The 24392-nt window shown below is 36.9% G+C and overlaps 1 protein-coding gene and 1 long non-coding RNA gene across 7 annotated transcripts in view; one reads left to right on the top strand and one right to left on the bottom strand.

The window, feature by feature from the left end:
• Positions 1-24392, bottom strand: part of LOC149085212 (calcium-activated potassium channel slowpoke-like) — a 268638-nt gene that overhangs the window by 106981 nt on the left and 137265 nt on the right. For all 4 annotated transcript variants that reach the window (XM_089233076.1, XM_089233074.1, XM_089233075.1 and 1 more), the window contains one exon: positions 18035-18299. In XM_089233076.1, the coding sequence (XP_089089202.1) occupies positions 18035-18299 (265 nt within the window). The remainder of the gene's footprint in view (positions 1-18034; positions 18300-24392) is intronic.
• The window catches only part of LOC149085213 (uncharacterized), a 45289-nt gene continuing 28632 nt past the window's right edge, over positions 7736-24392 (top strand). For 2 of the 3 annotated variants that reach the window (XR_016192820.1, XR_016192821.1), the window contains exon 1: positions 7736-8677. This is a non-coding gene — a long non-coding RNA (uncharacterized LOC149085213). The remainder of the gene's footprint in view (positions 8678-24392) is intronic. The other variant, XR_016192819.1, reaches the window with a different exon arrangement.

Below are 24392 nucleotides of genomic sequence, written 5' to 3'. Positions count from 1 at the left end.
AAGACAGCCTCTCCAAGACCCAAGAAGACAGCCTCTCCAAGACCCAAGAAGACAGCCTCTCCAAGACCCAAGAAGACAGCCTCTCCAAGACCCACAGCCTCTCCAAGACCCACAGCCTCTCCAAGACCCACAGCCTCTCCAAGACCCAAGAAGACAGCCTCTCCAAGACCCACAGCCTCTCCAAGACCCAAGAAGACAGCCTCTCCAAGACCCACAGCCTCTCCAAGACCCAAGAAGACAGCCTCTCCAAGACCCACAGCCTCTCCAAGACCCACAGCCTCTCCAAGACCCACAGCCTCTCCAAGACCCAAGAAGACAGCCTCTCCAAGACCCAAGAAGACAGCCTCTCCAAGACCCAAGAAGACAGCCTCTCCAAGACCCACAGCCTCTCCAAGACCCAAGAAGACAGCCTCTCCAAGACCCACAGCCTCTCCAAGACCCAAGAAGACAGCCTCTCCAAGACCCAAGAAGACAGCCTGTCTTAGTCCAAAGAACGAAGAGGAGCTGCAGCAATTCAGAAAAAGATGAGTGAAATTTGGTTTCTTTAATTTCCTGATAAGCTATTTCTTCCTTCCTCTCTCTTTCCCATGTGAATGTCAAACCTTCATAGTGCTTATCCTTTCATTTATTTCCATGTCAATTATTCCATTCCCATGACGTGCACATTCATTTCAACGGACGACATTGCCGATATTGTGGAAGGGGACTAGAGAATCTGCCATGCACGGCTATAGAAGGGGGGTCTGCGGAGCATTGCTCTGCCCTATGGAGTCTTGTGATGCTTTCACAACAGGTGGGGGTTCACAACCATACGTGTATGCAGAATTTCCTGAAGTAGGGGGGGGGGTTACAATTGTATTCCCCCTCAAGTGGGAGGGGGGTTTAAATTTCTTCAACCACAACGACACTATACTCTTGGCTTCACAGAAGTTCCCCCCCCCACTCCTTCCTGCGTACACCAGTGCTCAGGATATCAAAAACTGCTCCGCCTCTGGAGGTAGAGTAACCGCCAACCATAATGTTAACCCATTTTCTGTTTCCCAATTCAGAAAATGTGGGTCCATTCAGATAACCCCTCTGTTTATGAATGTTTGATACTCATGATTGTGGGTGTATGAATGTGATTACATTCTTGACTTCTTATTTCTTTCAGAAAGATCTTCATTCGAAACTTGTTGAAAAACCGAGACTACTGTGATAGTGCCTCAAAGAAACCAGGGATTAGAAGCTGGCTTAAGTTAGCTTTCTGCTGTTGTCAACTTTGAGGTGCTTGAATGGAAGCTGATGTTCCTGCTACACAGTCCAGCCGTCTATCCACAGACAGCAACAGGCCTAAATGAGGAAACTAGTTTTTGATGCACAGGCAAGGCATTTACAATTTCCTATACACTTCACTAATCAACTTATATGCTGGGCTTTGACAGATATCTCTAACCAGACAACAAATTTGTCTTCAGCCCCTAATTTTTCACCAAATCCAACCTATAAAATTCCCATAATAGGTTTTAATTGAGCAGCAAGTCCTCGATATATTGCCAAATATTACAAATGCTGCAGTATGCAACTGTTTTTACAACAATATTCACAATGCTCCGAGAACTAGAAATGGAAGTGCTTCATTTATCAAAAACGACAACACAATTGGGCATAGTGAAATGTGTAAGCAAATCCCAAAATCCTTTTAAAAAAATGATGCAATAATGTTGTAAAACCGCCTGTATTGAAAAAAAAACCAAAAATCCAGGTTTTTTTGGTTTAAACCATTTTTTTTGTTTAAATTGTATGAATGTTTAAAACAATGAAACTTCTGAAAAATCATTCGAACTTCTAACCCTTCTAACAATCAATTAAAATGAAATGTTTTAGTACATAGTGTTAATTACATTAATGAGAATTATGTTTCCATATTAATTAATCAATTAATATTTCTAACCATTTCTTACATTTTCACAAAAACCAACTTTTGCAATTTAATTATTTTTTTGCTTAACTCTCAATGGATTACTTTATGCTTGAAAAAATTCTTTTAATGTTATTATTAATCATATATATATACACATGTTTTCCTCCAGTTACTTTCAGTATGCCCTATTAGGAAGCTATTTCGCAAAAACTATAATAAAAATTAGGTAATATAATGTATTTAATGAAGCATAAATAATGCAGATAAATTAGCGATGACTTACGATATACAGAGTGATTATAATTAAGGTTCTGATTTCAAAACACTGTAAGAAAAGAACGATTGTCAGAATGACTTGAAAATTGACATGAATATTCCTGAAGAAATGGAATTTTATTAAGTGTAGGGGGAAAAGTACAATAAAATGTTAAATTAATGACATCCTACACATGGAAAACTTGCTACCAGAATGGAAACAGTAGGCAGTCATGGCAAAATAATAACTTAACGTTACGTGATTACATAATTCGCAGAAACATCACAAAAAAGTGAAGTAATCAAGCAAATAAGTATATCTTACTCAAGAAATGTTAAATATGTTGTTCACCATGGTTTGGCTATGAGGTGAAAGCACAAAAATTCTTGTTCAACAACAGATCAGAGTATGCCTTGGTCATGCTGTGGATGTGCTAGCAATTCACCTTTATTAAACCAAGTGCGCCCCAACGTAAATATTCCTGAGGAACTTCTAACATATAGGGGGATGAAGCTTTCAATTCACCAAAGTTTACAATCCGACCACTGTTCATAACATTTTGAGGAACCCTCCCACAGCCAGAAGTTGCAACCCTTGCAACTTCTGGCTGAGGGGATTAAGGTCAAGTGAACTGACGGCCATCCTGTTATTGTCGAAATGGGTCTTCAGCAGCTGCTTTGCTGGTATTGCAATATGCATCTTGATAGAAGTTCTTCTATCCACACACTGATGCTGTGGAAATGCTGAAATGATGTGGGGGGTTGGAACCATGATGTGATTGCACAAAATAGATTATACTGTTGGCCAAGTATATCATGTACTTGCACATTTTCCACTTTTTTTCTTTAACGATAGAAATTTCCATTGCTTCAGGAGTATCCATGCAAATTTGCAAGCCATTCTGACCAGTACTTATTGCATAGTTTTGGAATCGAAACTTCTTAATTGTAATCACCCTATATATAGCTGATTATTTTTCATAAATTTGTTACTAGTATAGAGTAGAACCTTGATTAACTGGGCTTAACCATGAAAGTATAAAAAAAAATGTTGAACAGTAAGCATGGGTGATATACAGTATGAGATGTGCTACTTCATATGAGAAAGAAAATTCAAATATCTGTGAGGTAATGTAACAGATGTATGATACAATCCTTATTAATGAATTCGGTAAAGATCGAGCATCAGAATTTAGACAAAGGTTAATGTGTTAAATGTGGTAAGAATGAGAAATTTCGGCTTCTGTATAACTTTAAATAACTCAGATACTTAATGGGGAAAAAAAAATATATCTATATATATTCTGGCCACTGTTATGAGACTTTTTGAAAAAAACCACTTATACCATCTTATGCCATTTAAAGATATACCATCGAAATGTTCCCAAAGAATATAAAATGTGGTAAAAATGAAAAATTTTCGCTAATAATGAACCAATATGATATTTCTCAAGAAAAATATTATATTTAGGCCACTTTTATTTCATTTTTGGAAAAAAACCACTTGGTTAAAACCAAGGTTTAAACCAGACAACCCTGGCATTGGGCATTGTAATTCACACATTTTGCACGTCGCTTTTTCAAGTGGTCTCGGAAAAGCATTACCCTTTGCAAAAACTTTGTTATGTGCCGTGTGCATTGTCGAAGAGAGTCGATACACTGGACATGTTGCAAAGGTTTTGTTATTACCATTCACAGGCACACTCACATTCACAATTACAGATATGTGTATTTTTTTTCCCTCCAGATTTTTTTATATACTAATTCTTTTCTTTTTAAGAAATATAAAAGTGTTCATTCACTGGGACATGTAAAACCAAATATTTTTTGGCGTTATCACCTCATAATGATAACTTTCAACCAACTTTCAGTTTGGGAATATTCTCAGAATAATCTGTGTTGGTCATGGTAAGAGGTTTTAGAAGTTTGGTTACGAAGAATGTAGAAGCCTTAACATTATAACCTTAAGATACTATTCCACAATCGGATAACTCCCACTTTAAATTTATTTGCAGTTTATTTCGAAGATTTGAAAAGGCTTGAAAGAGAAATGTGAATTCTTAATCAGGTACGCACAGACAGTAACAAACATACATTTGCTTCGGGAGGCATAATGTCTATCACAAATCATATTTTTAACCCACTTGCAAGTTTGTGGTGTTCGGTCAGAACATAACTCCAAAATTACATTTTTGAGATATAAGCATTTTCATTGTCATTTAAAAGTCAGGAATGAATGCACACACAAGTGCAAATGATAATATCATTCGTCAGCATGTTGTTTAGAAATTTTTTGGACATATCATGTTTTGCCCAACAGAATTATATATATCTCACTAGGTTTCATGAATGTGCTAATTAATGTTCACGATTTTTTTTTTCAGGATGATCTTCATTTGAAACTTGGTGTAAGTTCAATAGAGACTTTTGTGATAGTGCTGTCAAAAACCTACAGAATTAAAAGCCAGCTGAAGTTGGTTTTCTGCGGTTTCCCAGCTTCAAGACGCGAATGCGAGCTGGTCTTTCATTTGAAAAAGTCTCTCCGCAGAGAGCGATTACAACATATTAATATTAACAAAATCAATTATGTATAGTAATTAAATATTACAAGACATACAGAAAACTGGATGTTGTCATAAATTAAATATTAATTATTATAATCGAGTTATAACAATTCAATTAAACAACCGCTGTATCTCCTGATTGTTGTATATTATACACTTGCTATGGTTTTACTTTAAAAATAAAGTTTCGTTTAATCAAAGATATACTGGTTCAATCATCTGTGTGTTTGTTCTTTCTGTAATATTATGATTCTCATTTTTAGAGGATATTTCGTTAACAGGTTTTGAACATTTCAGGGAGAAATAATTGAATGTTTTAATAGTTAAAACTAGTAATGAATTAATTAAATCATGAAATTAAATAATAAAATAATAATGAATTAATTAAATGATGAAATTAAATAATGAAACAGTAATGAAATAATTAAATTAAATAATGAAATGTTTTTCCACCGTAAAATTTATTTATCTTCGGGGGGGGGGGGGGGGAATGTTATCTCAGTTTTGCTGACGTAATACTTTAACGGCCCCTTACCCAAATAAATGAGTACAGAATCAATCATTTAGCGCAAAACAAAAATATGGGATATTTTTTTTTAATACTTTAACGGCCCCTTACCCAAACAAATGAGTACAGAATCAATCATTTCACATTCACAAAAATATGGGATAACTTTTTTTAATACTTTAACGGCCCCTTACCCAAATAAATGAGTACAGAATCATTTAGCGCAAAAATACGGGATAATTGTTTTTTGTCCCGTATTTGATAAATATTTATATGTCCCGCATTTTCTTTGAGTAAATATGGTCAGATTATTTATTAGGGAACCGTGGTTGCAGAACCGTTTGACCGCGTGTGCCTAATGAAGTCACTCCGACATATGGTCACATACAGTCACTATCCCGACATATGGGCCCCTAACTATCATATCATTCACAGAAACTGAATGAAATTTTGGAATAAGGTATTTTGATGTATACGCTCAAGAATGATATGGAAAACAACAGTGTCACTCTAACAGTTACGGTTACAGTGAGAAAATTTCGAAAATATCAAATGGCAACACCAAGTTTTTTGTATTGGAATGTGATCTCCATTGTGAAAAACCCTAAATAGTGTTCGAACGGCAACTGTAGCATGGAAATCACCGGCGGTAGATAGGCTAAAAGTGAGGACAACCAATAAGGACAGAGAAGCAGCATAAAATAAAGCATTTTATTGTGTTTCACAATTTTTCCACATGACCTTGTGGAGGATTTGGGCTGGGATCTCAGCCGAAGAAACGGTGTGACGAATGAAACGAACATTAATGCTCTGGTGCACGGCAAAGTCCTGTTTACTTTTTCCTTGCCTAGCTCCGGGATTTTCGTGCTACAGGTGCCATTCCAACGCTATTTAGTGTTTTTCAGTATGGAGATCGCATTCCAATACAAAAAACTTGGTGTTGCCATTTGATATTTTCGAAATTTTCTCACTGTAACTGTAACTGTTAGAGTGACACTGTTGTTTTCCATATCATTCTTGAGCGCATACCTCAAAATACCTTATGCCAAAATTTCATTCAGTTTCTGTGAATGGTATGATAGTTAGGGGCCCATATGTCGGGATAGTTTTTTTATAATCACCCCGTACTATGCATAAAAAGGGTTAAAAGTTCTAAAATAATTACAATTAAGAAAATTACAGTAAACTTCATTGCAAAACAAAAAAAATTAAATTTGTGAATTATAAAATTATAAACATGCATATAACACAAAACATGCATTTAGTTGCATTTATTGTGGTCAAAGTGATATTCGCATCACACAAAAAATATCCATTAATGTTAAAATTATTAAAAAATACAGACGCAAAACTACAATTGTTACTTAGTTTTAATAAAAATAATTTTATTATTAATAGATGTTTTCCAAGTGTGATGATTATTGCTTGGTTTTACTAAGCAGAGTTCTCAAACCCTCACAATTGAATATCTGTAGGTGATTTCGATTTTTGTCAAAAGATTTGACTGCATTGAAACGTCTCGCACATGAAAAATGTTCAGCTACATTACCTCTCAATAACGGACACTCACGATAGGGCCGTCTTAAGAGCATCATGGGACCCCCCCACCAAATGATTTTTCTGAGGCCCTACATGGAAACTTCTCAAAAAATTAAACTACACTGCTCAAAACAATTAGGGGAGCACATGGTTTTAACAAAATTACGCAAAGATGTATACCAATAAGTAACATAAAATGAATCATCCATAATTTAAAGCCTGGCAGGAAACGGAAGAAGAAAACTTCATATGCAAATCAAAGTTCATGACGTCAAAAACCAGAAAAAGGAGATAAGGGCAGAAATCGGGATGTTGCAGAAACGTCTGTTTTACTGCCGTAACTGTGAAATTCGATTGCGCAGTATTTTTTTTTGAGACAAGGTGACTTGAGGGATGTCTCAAGAACGTGATTTACCGGAATCCATGGCATGGCGTGTTATAGGCAGACTAGAATCCGGGCAAACACAACGTAGTGTCACAGACGCTGTTGGAGTCGCCAGAAGTGTTGTTGCAAGGCTGTGGAATCGATTTCAAGAAACAGGAAATGTTAGACGTCGACAAGGGCAAGGTCGGCCACGCGCCACTACAGCAACTGATGACCGGTATATACGGTTAACAGCCCGTCGAAACAGAACAGAGAATGCTACGCTGATGCAAAGACGGTTGCTCTTGGCAACAGGACGAAGGGTGTCCAGCCAAACAGTACGTAATCGGCTTCATGAGGGAGGGCTCTATGCACGTAGGCCAATGGTCTGCATTCCGTTGACCCCACGCCACCATGCGACCCGAAGAAGATGGGCTGCTGAACATCGAGATTGGGAGCAACATGATTGGAGCTAAGTGCTGTTTACAGACGAGTCCCGATTCAGTATGGAGTGTGACACCCGACGTGTTCTGGTATGGAGGGACAGGGGCACTAGAAATAATCCCGCATTCATTCGTGAAAGGTCGCAATACAGACGAGCTGGTTGGATGGTATGGGGTGGAATCAGCATAGGCGGAAGTACGGACCTGCATATCATTCGGAATGGCACTTTGACGGCCCGAAGGTATGCAGACGAGATACTGCGACCTCATGTCATCCCTTACGCTGGAGCCATTGGAGATTCCTTTGTTTTCCAGGATGATAATGCCCGACCGCATAGAGCTTGTCTGGTGGAGAACATGCTTGAAGCTGAAACAATACAGCGTATGGAATGGCCAGCGTGCTCTCCTGACCTGAATCCAATCGACATGCTCGGACGACGCATTGCTGCGCGACCAAGACTGCCTGTTACTGTCCGAGACTTGTAGATTGCACTTCTTGAGGAGTGGAACAGTATTCCCCAAAGTCTGATCGATAACCTCATCGCATCCATGTCTAACAGGTGTGCAGCAGTCTTAGCTGTTCGAGGAGACCACACGCCCTATTAAAACTCATGCATCATGTCTAAACAGTACTTTTTTTTATCGTTTACATGTAACCAAATTGTTGCCCTAAATCATCTTTTCATGTTTTTTCCATATTTTCAAAGAATTAAAGCTTAATTCCAAATTTTTTTACGTCTTTTCTCTGTATTGCGCATTGATACGCGTGTACTATCCATTGTAGGCCAATACGTGGCTGTCTCGCACTGTTTTCTTCACTTTTTTGCTTGCTCCCGTATTTGTTTTGAGCAGTGTACTTCTCTTTTTTCTGGGCCCCCCCTCTTTTCTTCATGAGCCCATGCGTTAAGACGGGACCGAAAATTTCCGCTGCTAATGAGGAGTGTCCGTTAATGGATAGTAAAATTAGTAAAATAATCAGTCTCAACGGGAGTCCGTAGTCCCGTTGACGTAATTCAAAAAGTGTTTGTAACTGGAGGTGCTCACTAAAAACTGGGAGTGTCCGTTATGGAAGATTCCACTGTATATCCCCATAAATTCCAGGTACAGTATTTGTTTTTTTCAGCCAGAAAAATTAATAGATATATATTCAAATTTGAACGTCACACCGTCTTTTAATGCTATTTGTCAATTTTTCTTGTAAATGTGATAATTGTGTTATTGTTGGAGATCGAAAAGAAAAGTATCGAAAATTGTTATTTCATTCAGTACAGATTATTTATTTGATTGCAGATTGTAAGGATCTCTTGGGAATACGTGATGATCACGTTACATAAAAAATAAATATTATTTCTCTCCACACGCCCCCTCTCGCTATTGTCAACTGCACCTTACACATTCTTGAAACAATTTAAACTACATTTAACTTATTATTATTAACTATTATTCTAGTTTTGTCTTTGAATTGTAGATTGGATATTTACCAATCTTGTACATTTGCAATTAAATACATTTACAATTTAGAATTGTAATAATCCTTTCCCTCATAAATTTAAGAACCTACGATAAAGGCAAATAGGGAGGAAAACGCTATGAATTCTCAAAGCATTTCGTTACACTACGGGTGCCGTCGTCAAAGGATGAATACAAACACTATAAATGCAGACCGGGTATCCCACTTGGGTTGATTACAAAATTATAAGCACATCGGGAAAAATACATCAATTCAAGTCAGAATCAAGTGAGTCCATCGCGTGGTCATTCTGCCCACTGCCTACTTTGCTCATATAAGCAAAATTGGTCACTTAATAAAATGTGATACATAATTATTCATTTCGATGAGCAATAACACTAATAAATGTTCAACAATAAAGTTTGTAAAAAAAATTCAAAATTTAATCGTTAAAATAAATTCATTTTTGAAATTATCGATCTTAGGAGCTCGTGAGACATTCATTGGTGTTTTTGGTTTGGTTAACCAAGTAAATTCTGAAACAAACTTGATCACTGGGTAAACAAAATATTTGGACTCAAGTCACAGAAGCCCCAATTCCTGCCTTGCCCAGGACCTGTTCGTGTCTAAGTCGGGCTCCGGTTAGCTGCCATTTATTTTTCAAATCACCAGAGTTACTGCGATATTATATAGGTCCATATTTTAAGAAAATGTAATTTTACATTATTTCAAGCGCAGGTCTCTCACTTCTTTCTTGATTAAAACTGGCAAGCATCGGGGGGGGGGGATTGCAATTGACACTCTCTCTCTCTTTGCTTTCTTCTACATATAATTCCGAATGACATAATCATTCTAAATATTTACCATTGTTTTATGAACATATCTGAAATCTCGTTAAGATTGTAATGAAATTCAACCCTTTCAGCTCAAACATATTAAAGGGAAAAAAATTTGGATGAAACCACGCTAATTAAATGTAAAAATACAATAAAAAATCCTTTCAGAGAGATGATTGATTATATAATTGAGTAATACTATTAATATAGAATGCAAAAAACCAACGATGTTCACTAAAAATACCCAGAAATTCATTGCCGTTTATTTCCGTGTATTTTTAACGAATATCGTTGGTTTTTTGCGTTCTACATTGCTAAAAAGGTAATTCCATCATACTATTAATATAATACTATACTTAAGAATGAGTTGATTAAGAATGAATTTCGAATTGAGTAGAATCACTCTTCAAAGGTCGTATGAAAATGCATCGTTTTCTTTCAAGGAAAAACACTACATAAGTCACCGTAAAAAAAAAAAAAATTCAAGTTCAAAAAATAAATTCTAATAAATTTTCTACTAAACCGACACCATCGCGAGAAGAAATTTCTATCATCCGATGCCGAAGGAGCGTGTATTCCCCCCCCCATCCGTATATTCTTCGCAATATTCGAAGGAGAAACTATGCTTGTTTTCGGAGATAGTACCAAAATTTCTCTTTTATCCTTATTGTCATAATCAGCGCGGTTACGGATAACACTCTTGATAAGCATTAATAGATAGCATAGGCACGGAAACCTAGAAAGCTGAGGCCCTTTGAGCCCCTCTCCCCAATACAATTTTTAAGGGGGTACTGAGCCCACCCCCCCCCCCAATTAATTTCTAAAAATTAAATGCAATGCACGTTCTCTCTGTCCTGTGTACACGCTGGAGTCTCGTGCATACGGGACAAGCAACTTTATGCCTTCCTTCCCGTCCCCCACAATATTTTTTTCATGTCGGCGCCTGTGATAGATAGTACTGCCCAAGTGGGGCTTACTTAAGTCATGAAAATCGGTCAATATAAGAGGATTTAGTAATATCAAAATTTTGATGAAAAAAAAAAAATACATTATCGTACTTACGGCGTGGATTCAACAAACATCATCTTCCTCATTACATTAATTTCTTTTCGGACACCATCAAAATTACAAATACAAACACAAAGGCCTCAAAAGGCAAATCGCCCAACGAGGTGGCTGAAGCTGATATGCATGTTTGAACCATGAAATGGGTCCATCCGTTGTGTAACAAAAACTTAAGATATGTGACTTTTTTGCACGAAAGTTCAAGACTGCTCGTCTGTAATTCATATTTTGGTACTTCCACACACGTTATCTTTGGGTTTAAGTAATTCACGAATTTGAACGAATACATTACAAAAATTTTCTATTACAAAGTTCCTCAAAGTGAGTGTCGGGGTTCCTAGTGGTGTCGTGACGAGCTGTTGACCATTGATGTTTGTGTCTGTTCCCAAGCGGTTCTTTTATAAAAAAAACCCAGCATGCAAAAAGGCCATAGCCGTAGGTGAATGAACAGTGATGCTACAATTATGCGCCCACCCGCATCCTGCCTCAGGGTCCCGAGGCTAGGCTCTTTTCGGGCCACAATCTGTATTGAATTTATGAGGTGAAAAAAGAAATGACGAGAATCGTCTCGGGGCCCTGAAACCAGCTGCACTTTTTTGGGGGACGATAGCTCCAATAATGAATAGTCATTAGCAAAACCAGTCATTCCCAGATGGTGTTGAAATCTGCGACAGAAGGCTTTATCGATCAATTACAGTTACAATACAACTGGAATGTACAGCGCATATTCGGGGGGGGGGGACACTTTAGCTCTGCTTCCTTAACAGATAAAATGAGTAAAACTACTGTGTGCAAATATTCTTAGTTTTTTTTTTCGCCCGTAGGCACGGATATTTACGAAGGCTTTCTTCGTAAAAGGGTTCCAGTCTTCGAAAACTTATTTTTTCCTCTCGTCCTCCCATCGCACCCTTATGCCCATTCGTAGCCCCCCAATCACGTCTGTAGCTGGTATCGCCCCCCTTGAATAGTCCCATCGCCCACTTTGGGAAACACTGCCTTAGAGAATGAAAAACCAAACTCTGTGTGGCTTCAGAAGATCCTAGTTAATGGCAACGAAGTCAAATTTAAGCTGGATACTGGAGCACAAGTGAATATTATACCTAAGAGTGAACTGCTAAAATGGGAAATAAAGCCAACTGTGAAGAAAATTAAACAACCAGTGCTAGACTACAGTGATAATGTAGTTCCAATATTGGGCGAGTGTTCGTTAACTTGTGAGGTCAAGAATCAGAAGAAAAGTTTCAAATTTATTGTAACAACTCTGAATTCCTGCCCTATATTAGGCCTAGTTGCTTGCAATGAATTAGGACTAATTAAAAGATTGAATGACCTTATGAAAATGAACAGAAATTCAAACATAAGAGTGATACACCGGAAGAAGTTATGAAAGAATTCTCAGATGTTTTTACTGGTGTGGGATGACTCAAACGTACTGTAAAAATTAAATTGAAAAAAAATTATTCACCAAATGTGGCAGCTCCACGAAAAGTGCCATCGGCTCTTCATGGCAAAGTGAAACAGGAGCTTAAACGTATGAGTGATAATGGAATAATTGCAAAAGTAGAGGAACCTACTGAGTGGGTCAGCAACATGGTTGTGGTGAATACACCCAAAAAATTACGCATTTTTCTAGACCCAAGGCCATTAAATGATGCCATACAAAGATCTCACTATCAAATACCAGCAGCCGATAATCTGATAACAAAGCTGCAAGGATGTAAAGTATTTACAATCTTAGATGCAAAAAATGGATTCTGGCAGTTACCACTTGATGAAGAATCGTCATTTTTAACAACTTTCACAACACCTTGGGGAAGATATCGATTTTTAGTTTTACCATTTGGGCTAAACAATGCCCCAGAAGAGTTTCAGAGGGCCATGAATGAAATTTTTGAAGATGATCCAGAAATAAATCCATACTTTGATGACGTAGCCCATGGATCTTCATCCATGCAAGAACATTGTCAGTTACTCCGTCGAACCCTGACACGAGCCAGAGAAGCTAATCTTAAGTTCAATATTGAAAAGACACAATTAGCCTTAACATCAGTCAATTATTTGGGACATATAATGTCTGATACTGGAATAACTCCAGATCCCAAAAAAGTTAAGGCCATTAACGAGTTTGCTGTTTCCAAATGTTGTGAGGATCTACAAAGATTTCTAGGAATGATAACTTATCTAGCCAAGTTCACTCCTCACTTGTCTAGTTTAACTCACTCGCTACGTCAGCTATTAAAACAAGATACTGAGTGGCTGTGGGATGAAAATACCCAACGTGATTTTCACAAATTAAAACAAATGATAGAGCAAGCTCCATGTCTACAATATTTTGATGTGAAAAAGTCAGTGACTGTTTCAGTGGATGCCAGCCAGCACTGATTAGGAGCAGTTCTCCTACAAGATAACAAACCAGTTGCATATGGATCTGCTACACTTGCAGCAGCTCAAACACGCTATGCACAGATTGAGAAAGAACTGTTAGCTGTGATCTATGGGCTGGAACATTTCAATTATTACACCTATGGAAGACCAGTAGTGGTTCAAACCGATCACAAGCCCCTTCTAGGGTTGAGTAAAAAGCAATATGACACAATCTCTCCCAGACTTCAGCGCATGCTGTTGAGATTGAACAAATATGATGTTGAACTTATGTTCATACCTGGTAAAGAGCTAAAGATTGCAGACGCCTTGTCAAGAGCTTAATCGCCAAATGAAAAATTTGAAGAAGATTACGAGCAAGAAGCAGCTGTCTCGATTAATCTCCTTGCATGTGCTACACCCAAGTGGCACGAATATGCTTTGATGACAGCAAGTGATGCAGAGCTGCAGGATGTGCTTCATCATGTTCAAAAGGGATGGCCAGAAAAGAATAGAACCAGAGCAGCAGCTCAGCCTTACTGGCACTGTAGAGATGAGCTGTATTATTCTAAAGAAGGAATAATATGCAGAGGCCAGAGACTTGTTGTGCCACAAATTGCAAGACCAGAAGTCTTGGAAAAGCTGCATGTCTCGCATCGAGGTATTATTGCTTGCAAATTGAAAGCTAGAGAATATTTCTACTGGCCGAAAATAAATGACGATGTGGAAAACTACATCAATAGATGTAAAATCTGTCAGCAAAATCAGAGGGCAAATTCTAAAGAAGTCCTGTTCAAACAAATTCTGCCTGGAAGACCATGGGAAAAAGTGGCATGTGACTTTTTCTACTTGAGAGGTCAACAGTATCTTTTGATGATCGATTATTTCTCAAAGTACATAGAAGTTAAAAACATGAAAAGTACTAATGCAAAGGCAGTAATAGAAGCAATAAAAAGCATCTTTGCAAGGCATGGAATACCAGAAGAATTGGTGAGTGACGGAGGGCCACCATTTAATGCAGAAAGCCTTCGAAAATTTTTCAAAGAGTGGAACGTGACACACAGTACTACTTCACCTCACTTTCCCAGAAGCAACGGCCAAGTTGAGAGAGCTGTACAAACGTTGAAGAAGTATCTCACAAAAGCTCTAGAAGAAGGTAAAGATCTACATACGGTCCTACTGGATTATAGGATACAACCTACACAGGATCTTCCTTCTCCAGCTGAACTGCTAATGGGCAGACGATTAAGATCCTTTTTGACAACTCATCAACTCAAGCCAAAGTTTTCTACAGCTGAAGCCAGTAAAATCTTGAAAACCAGACAAGCATATCAGAAGGAAAGATTTGACAAACATGCAATGCATCATCCTGAACTCAAACAAGGCTCAAGGGTCTGGTTCAAGAAGGTGTCATAACCAAGACAGGACCAAAACCTCGTTCCTATATCATCGAGGGAAAAGATGGAGGTACATATCGAAGAAATAGACACCACGTAAGAGAAGACAGAACAACTAATGAGAAGATCACCAGAACAGTTGAAGATTTGTACCCTTTAACGGCAGCTAAAAAGATGCCATCTTCAACTTCAGATGCAATTCCAGAAGCAGGTCAAATCCTGAGAAGATCAGAGAGGACTGTAGTTAAACCCATACGTTATAGACAATAAATTAAATATTTATTATCACATTATCATACATTAACTACAATAGAACTTTAATGTTTCTTTAAAAAAAAAAAGGCATGTAATGTATCTACTACTTCATAATACCATTTGTAGATGGCAGCACCATCCTGCCTTGTAAGATAGTGATTATAATAAAGAAAGGCAGTCATGCTAACTGATTGTAGTAATCTGTGTCCATCGCTGAAGTTAGTGGACCAAACAGCAAATAGCTAAGCATCAATATATAACATATATAATATGACAAGTGTAAGATAACAGATGAGATGGCATGGGGGGGGGCCTCAATTGCTTTTAAAACATACCTCCATCCTAATATGTGTACATTCATCCGTCTTAACTAAACCCCAAAACTTTTCTCCAACTCCCAATCCCATTTCGTCTGTAATCACCACAAAATTTGTTAATCGTGACAGTACCCAATTGTCCGGGGAAAATATGTTGTAAAAATTTTGTATGTGTTTTTTTTTTTGACAAAATAAAGTGTTCCAGACTCTGCCACGAAGCTGGGCTGGAAGAGATCTCTGCAACGGGATAAGTCCAGTGGCAAAGTTCTGGCATTCATTCATTCAGGCCTTGTATTTTTTCTCAAGACCTCCATTTTATCAACATATGACCAAAATGTGTTATTTAATGCAAATTTTAACTTTTTGTGCAATTTTCAAAAATTTTTGTGTACAATGAAAGCCCAAGCTGTTGTCCTTTTTAACTTGCCATTTGGGTGCAGCCCCTTGCACCCTTGCTTAAGCCACCCCAGTTTTTATCCAATCATAATTCACTCTGTGAATTATATTGTAAATGCATCTTCAGTTCATGGTCACTCTCACCAACAATTTAACCCTTCTTCCTGACTCGTTCGCAAAACACCTGTATGTTGGTGATGACAAATTGATGAACTCTCTATACCTCCCCTCTATTTCTCTATTTTCTCTTAAGACATGTAAAACATCTGAATTGAAGTTTTTTTACTTTTGATTAAAACAAACTCAGAGGAGGCTGGGAGAATAAAATAACCAAAAAAATAAATAAATAAAAAAATAAAAATAAGTAAAAATAGCACAAAAATGAAGTTTGTAAAATAGAGCAGATTTTAATATTAGCTCTGTTCTTGACAGAGGACCAATTCATAAAAAAATGTTTTTGTAAATTGGAGGTTCATAAAATCGAGCATTGACTATATTTCTGGTTTTGTTATTGTACAGAAAATTAATTTTGTATAATGTATCATACTCAATAATCATACAAACACTGCATGATTTTATATTTTTAGTAAAAAGAATCTGGAAGGAATATTGTTTTATTCAATGTAAAAAAGATTAAAAATGAGTAGCGAATAACATGCTGAAAAATCATTAATCTCAAAATAGGATATAAAACCATTAAAATAAAAAAAGCCTTGTTTTAAAATTGTTTCAAACTCTGAACTGTTTGTTATACAGGGTCTTTATAATTAAAGTTCCACTTTTAAATGGCCATAAAAAAATATTGGACAAAATGTTATCAAACTTGGTAATAGTTTACAGGAAACCATGGCCATGGGATTCAATTTTTTGCAAAAAAAAGTTGAAAAACTCACACCAGGGGGGAATGGCGCCTGCATGTAATATTGTTAAACTAAACAAGACATGAAGACATCGGTTTAAAATGTTTTAATTGTTTCTAAAACGTGTTACAAAGCATGTTGAATGTGGCATCCACCATTTTCTGAAAACAAGTTATCTTATTACTGCATACTCAACAGTAGCTCTTAGCATATAAAGAGGAATGTTATAGACATGTCGGTGTATCACATTTTTCAATTCCGCCAAATTGTTTATCACCACCAAAAAACTGGCTTTGAGATAACCCCACAGCCATAAGTCACGGGTTGAAGTCTGGTGGCCAAGAAATGGGGAAATGTCGGCTTATAATCCTGTCATCCATGAAATGGTGCTGAAGTAACTGTTTCACACATGTACCAATGTGAGGTGGAGCCCCGTCCTGCATAAAAATTGTGTCTAAAATGTCACGTTACTGAAGTTCAGGTATCACGAAACGTCTTAACATTGACTCTAAGCAAGCAGCAGTCACTACATGTCATGGGTCCAACTGTTGATTTCTCTTCAAAGAAAAATGGTCCAATTATGACTCTAGCTGTCATACCACACCAAACAGTGACTTTAGGAGAATGCAATGGAACTAGGTGGATGTCTCATGTCTTATTTCATTTAACAATATTGCATACAGTGCCATTCCTCACTAGTCATGAGTTTTTAAACTTTTTTTTGCATAAAATTGAATCCCATGACCACCTGTAAACTATTACAAAGTTTTGTCCAATAGTTTTTCTTTTATGGCCATTTTGAAGTGGAACTTTGATTATAAAGACCCTATATCATAAACATATATATTTTTGTTGCAATTCTATCAAGCTAATATGGTTTGAAAAATATTTTTAAAACTTAAAGATGTGCATGTCTATCAATATAAAATTGAATAAATATCAGAATTTTAGAACAAGAACATGATTTTAAATGTCCAATTTAAAGGTATTGAACTAATAATTCATCTCTTTAGTGAAAGAAATTTCAATCTTGTATCATATAATAGAATTCATGAATAGCTCTAAAAATGAGATTTTACTCATATTTGGAGATATAACACCTTTTTATATGCACACCTATAAACATATGCACACTTACAAACAACAAGCAAATAAAAAAAATCAGAAAACATTGATATTTATAAGATTAATAAATGTATAGAAGTCTAAAATGAATGTTTTTCTTGAATGAGCAAATTACATTACATAAAATATAACTACAAAGGCTGTCATGTCTATTCTAAATAAAAAATGATGTTAAAAAACTATGATATGAAGAAACATGTTTATATATATAGTCAGAATAATTTGATTAGTTACCTGTTTGGCTTTTTTGCTTGAAGTAATCTATATAAAACCCTTGCATTCTATGTATGTGAGTGGGTTGATTTGCAAGATTTTCTAAAAATAGCTATTATTTATAACAAATGTTGCCAATTTCAATCAGATGGTCATTAAACATTATAAATGTGCTATACTTACCTAGAGAACAATCCTGGGTTGGATATTGTTCTTCCGCCACTATTTGCTTGAGCAGGCGAATTGATAGGTGATGTTGATGTGTTTGCTCCAGACTGTCTTGAAATTTTAGCAGGGGATGTGGATGCAAAATTTCTCTGCCTGGAAACATTGCTATGTGATAAATTACTGGTGGCAGCACTTGAATGAGACCCATGGCTACTTTGGACATGAAGAGTTGAGCCTTGAACATTATTGTGGACATTTCCATCATCTTGAATGTTTGTAACTGCAAGAGGAAAGAAAATAGTATGTGATTTTTGTCAGAAATGTTTAAATTTGTTGTACATTTCCAGTTTACATACTTTGTTAGCAGATATTTTCAACAATATGTGACTAAAAAATGTGATATTAAAATATTTTTTCATAATTAGATATTGAAATTTTTTCTAAATTCCTTAAGTGATTGGAGCTATAGATATGTGAATGGTTGTCAATTTGTTCAAAGTTACAGAGCTCAGGCAATATGAATGATTGGTTCTGCTATGAATGAATCGATATGCAGTAAAATTAACATGAAATTGAGCCATATTCATTGTATGTGGCAAAATATGTGGAATTATCAAGTGATTGTTATAGTAATGCATGGGCAGAGATATTGGGGGGGGGGGACGTGGGGGGGCATTGCCCCCAGGGCCGTCTTAAGAGCATCGTGGGCCCCTGGGCCAAGTCATCTTTCTGAGGCCCTACCAGGCAAATTCTCGTAAATTTCTACTGGATCTCATTTTTGTGAGGCCCGTTTTCTCTTGAGGCCCCCGGGTGGGCCCATGCCTTAAGACGGCACTGATTGCCCCCCCCCCTCCCAGCATCAAAGGTGGAGTCGACTGATCTAATGTAGATATATGTATATATGAATTGACATCATCATCTTGCCCCCCCCCCCATCCTTCCAAGTCTATCTCCGCCTATGTAGTAATGTATGCATTTTTGGCATATACCTGCTCTTTATATGCGGTGAAACCTGCTAAGACAGAAACCTGTTTTGAACAGAATCAAAAAACAATCCCATTGAGATGATTAATGCTTTAGTATGTATCTTCATAAAATGGAATATTATTTCAGTCTCTAAAGTTTTCATTTTATGCAGGTTCTACCTTATATTAGGTTTTATCATTATTTTCTTATGTAAATGAAATTGTCAGGTGTGATACCATATCTTGCATTTAACTTTTCTTTATCTTGGTATACAGATGTAAAGTTTTTGTATGCAAAACAGTGACATAGTGTTCGACAAAGATAAGTGCTTAAGAATAACAAGCAATTTGCCATAAACTTTTCAACTACAATTTATTATGAACTTTTTATTTTATATATATTTTACATATTATATAGCCTAATGCAGCTTGGATCTCACGGTGGTTGTTTTCATTTTACTTCAACATTGAGTATTGAGCATTCAACTTTCATACAATGGCAACTTGATCTATTAGATTATTCCTGAAAGTATCATGAAAAATTTGTATATTTTGTAAAAAAATTTTATATGTTGAATGGGTTTTTTCTTGTACATTTTGTTGAATATTTCCCCAAAAGTTAGAGCATATTTTACGAATATTTTTGCTCATAACTTGGATTACTTGCAAGCAGGGCCATCTTATGAGTATCATGGGCCCCGAGCCAAGTGATTTTTCTGAGGCCCTACCAAGCAAATTCTCAAAAAATTCAACTGCTTCTCTTTCTGAGGTCCCTCTTCTCTTGAGGCTCCCAGGCTGCCATGCCCAGGTTGGCCCATGCATTAAGACGGCACTGCTTGCCAGTCGTCACTGTAAGATGTCACTGTATTTGTTTTTAAAAGGATTATAGAAACTTAAGGCTACTTATCTCTTCCCCCACTTATACAGATTTATTTCAAAGAGATTAAAACACCCCAAAAAGCTTCCAAAAGTTTTTATTGAGCATATCCATGATAAAACATTTGCTCAAAGTGCATTAAACAAGTCCTGTAATGTCAAAATTCCTTTTTTCCTTTTGTTTCTAAAAAATAAAACATCCCGAAACTTGTTTCAAAACGTTAGAACATCTGAATAAAAACAAATTATTACATGAATATTTTTATGCAAATGGACATCAACTTGTTTGATTAAGTGTTGTATGTCTTCCCTCATTATGTTTGTAAACAAAGAATCCTTCAATCTTAACATCACAGGAGAAGAGGGAAAGTGAGTCTCCTAAAAAAAGAGGACATTTCTACAAACATAAAATCATGTGTGCATGTGCTTTAACAATATGTGAAAATGTGTGCTGACATCATAATAATACATTGTATTATGGACATCTGTTTTGTTCATGGATGAAGGCACTGAATCAGTAAGCCGCTGACACATATCTGGGTTGAACCTCAATCGTCACTCTTGCAGTCACTTGTAAATTCTATGATAGTTAGCATGGATTTGGATAGCTTTTATTAGTATGAGACCATATTCTGTTTGTGGGATTAGCATAAAATATTCTGAAACCACCAAAGCATCAATGAAGTTTCATTATTATGGCTAACTTTTTGAGGGAAATTTCGTTTTCTATCAGCATCAAAACATTCAACACTGCTACAATTTTCTCAACAGTAGAGACCAAGATATCAGAAGACTTTTCTGGATGAGGTGCTGAACATTGTTTTCTTTTGATGACTAGTTTTTGAGGCATGAAATCTTATACAAATACAAATACTACAGCAGACAAATTGCCCAATGAGGTGGCTGAGAAAAGATGCCCATAAAAATATGGATGCCTTAACCATGCTATAACTAGAGGGGCAACTGCCCCTGGCGGCAGTTTTAGATGGAAACAAAGAACACCATTACAAAATCCTCGAATTTTAAAGCTGTGGGCACGGCAAAATAATGTTTGCTCCGGGCAGCTGAATCATGTTTGCCCTAGGCGGCCAAAATCCTAGTTTAGTTATGGCCCTGGTCTTATCTAAAGTATGGATAGCTTCTCGATTTATCCCATTCTTCACATTTATCATACTCTATGTTTATCGTACTTCTTTTTAAACATGCCAATTGTGTTAGAATTCACAACTTCTGGAGGTAAGTTATTCTATTTATTAACAACCCTATTAGAGTAAAACTCCCCACAACATCACAACCTGGAGTTGTCTCCTACTAAATGATACTGATGTCCCCTTGTCGAAGCAGTTGATTGACCATGTATTAATTGCCTTAATTTCATCCTATTAGTCCCATTGAAAATTTTTAACATAAAAATCATATCATCCCCCTTTTCCTTCAAAAGTTCGAAGTTGGTTCTTCGAAAACAAGTAACCATTCTTTTGTTGCTAGGTATATTCACGAAGAAGCTTCAAAAAAAGTTATCAACCTGATGATCACTAGAAGAAGAGTTGTCTCCAACCGAACCATGTTCAACAAGATCTTCTGAACTAGTGAGAATTAAATCCAAAACAGAAGTACGCCTAGCAGCTTCTGATACCTGCTGATACAAAAAAATTATCGGTCAACAACCTAAGAAGGTCTCTTTCATATTGATCTCTAGCTGAAAGGTTCTCCCAATCAATACCCAGATAATTCAAATCTCCTAATATTACTACCCTCTTATGCTCTTAGACGTGTAAGAAATTTCTTCACGACGCTTGGGGTTGTAATTTGGATCACGATTCAGTGGGTTATAGCAAACATCTAAAATAAGCTTATGAAGCTTTTTGTTTTCAAGCTCAACCCATGTAATTTCAATATCACTTCTCAGTACATCACACTCTCTAGCCTTCAAACATGATTTCCCATAAATCAAGACTCCAACCCCCCCTTCCCTATCATTTCTATTTCTTATAAAAGTATTGTATCCTAAGATGTGTAAGAAGATTCATCCCCATCGTTTGCCCAAGATTATGTAATGGCTACTAGGTCTAGGCACTCCACAGCTCTCATAGTTATTAAAAAATATCTCTTATTACCCAAGCTCCTAGTGTTTATTAGCGCACATTTTAATTTTCCTTGTGATTTAGTGTCAATCGAGAAGCCGTCCGAGTCAGAGGTTGGTAATTCCCCGTCAATGCTGTTATTTATTATCATTAACTGATCCTAATTGATTTATTTCAGTTTTTGGTATCTGGCAATAGATACCAAACTCTGAAACTAAGTATTTAGTTTCAGAGTTTTGGCAATAGTACAAAAAAACATTGTTGCTCAAGTCTGAACAGCAACAGATGTTGTCTCCCATTTTGAGTGTTTAAATCTCTATTAAGTATCTTTGTTCAGTTGAATATTCTGATTATAATTACTTACACTCACACACATCATTAGTAAGAAGGATATATCAACAGATCCAAAATAATAAGTAGTTATTTATTAAGAGAATAGCCAAAGCTGGTTAAAGAGTATGCGTTCCCACAATGCATTGAAGGTGGGTGCAAAGAAAACTAGTGCCATCTGTAGTGTGAGGGGCGAAACAAGCAGAAGCTTCTCAGCTTAGCCACGCCCATGTCTATTTTGATTGACACTTCACTTTTAAGGCTAGCTCCTCCACTACGGTATGGTACATATTATGTCAAAACCAGCTTTGGTCTTAACCTTTTACCGGCCAAAATTCAAGCTAACCTGCTGTCTTTCGGAAAGCGAAAGAAATAAACCCCTTCAGTTCTTGAACTTCTTTCACATCCTAAGAAAAGCAACAATAATTCAATGCTCCACCACTTCTACAGCATGACTGATGCCTGACCTTGTTGCTTGTGCTGTGTAAAGCAGGCTTCCAACAACTGCTTGGTATGGGACAGTAGATGTACTTTACACTCATATATGGTGACATTGTTTGGATACATAGTTTCTGAGATATGATCCCGTTTATAGACACATAGAATCTGAAAACTCATAAATCATTGGTTCATTTTGTGCTTCTGCAGTTGCTGAGATCAGGCTGCCACAAATATAAAAATGATACTAGCACAAACTTTCATCTTTCGTCTGTTGAATGAGACCACGATGGCAGTGCTATCTTTATTTTTGATGGAGTTATTGAAGTTTAAAATTACTTTGACAAAAACCGTTATTTATTTGGACATGATTTTGCCTTCCCACAACCGGCATTAATTTTAAAGATGTTTTCACTTTAAAAAAAACCATTATTACTTAATTACAGAATGGCAAGGGTGAGGGAGAATCGTTTCAATCTTCCTGTTGGCAAGAGACACAATCCAAGGTACAGATAGGTAATATATAATACCGAGGCCGCAACTAGATGCTTGGTCACCCAGGGCAAGTGCGCATTTTGGCACCCCCTTGTAATGTTGAAGGAGAGGTTTGAGAATAAAATTTGTGCCTCTTCTGGTCCAGCACCTGGGGCACGAGACCCGCTGCCCCCCCCCCCCCAAGTTGCAGCTCTGTATAATACACATATGAGGTATTACAGGTGCTTACAGGTAGTTATACAGTAAGTATTAAGGTATTATGGGTTTTCTTGCTATTAAACACGAAGGTGAAAGTGGGTATGCTTCTCTGCTAAAGGTGTCGGCAGGGCCATCTTAAGAGCATTATGCACCCCTGGGCCAAGTGATTTTTTTGGGGCCCTATCAGATGAATTCTCAAAAATTTGAACTGGTTCTCATTTTTGTGAAACCTCTCTTCTCTTGAGGCCCGGGGGCCAGAGGTTGGACTGCAGATGTCCCATATAAATTCTGGTTTAAATCCATGTCAGAGATCTGCAGCTCGTCGGTGGGAATCATGTTGAGTCATCGTCAAACTCAAACATTGAATTATTGTGTTGAGAAATGAATTAATTGTGCAATGTGAAATATTTAGTGTTTTGCAACATAAATGTTTGTGCAATATAATGTAAATGTTCAGCAAAAGTGTTATATATATAAATGTGCAGCAAAAGTGTTATATATATATAAATGTGCAATAATTTTATCTTCACGCCATCGGTGGGTCCTAGGACCATCTTACGGTCAATAATATGAGCATATACAATTTACAATAGGCCTAAGAGTTGTGGATCCTGGCCAGATCTCCAATTTCTTGTATTTGTGTTGCCAGATTCTGTGATATATTTTTGTGCAAAATTATTTCTCTCTCATGAAGATATGTAAATCGGATACACAAAGTTCAGTACAGCACTTTCAACCTTGTGATTGGTTCCGTCATGAGGCATTATGGGAACGCTCTTGTATAAATACCAGATGCATAGCGAGATACATCACTGATTCCTGTTCCTTTGAAACAGTTACTTTATTCTAAGGTGTCTTGCCTTGCTGGGGCATACACCAGTTGGTCTCTCAATCATAGCGATGCACATAGGCATAAACTTATCAAAAATGTCGGGGGGGGGGGGGTGCTCAGGCTCAACTAATGGAACCTTGTTTATATGACGCGTT

The sequence above is a fragment of the Pholcus phalangioides genome, unplaced genomic scaffold, assembly GCF_987345545.1.
Source record: "Pholcus phalangioides strain wild (caught in Gottingen) unplaced genomic scaffold, Ppha-v1.0 ptg000007l_1, whole genome shotgun sequence".
Classification (NCBI taxonomy): Eukaryota; Metazoa; Arthropoda; class Arachnida; order Araneae; family Pholcidae; genus Pholcus; species Pholcus phalangioides.
This window is presented reverse-complemented; position numbering and strand designations above follow the sequence as displayed.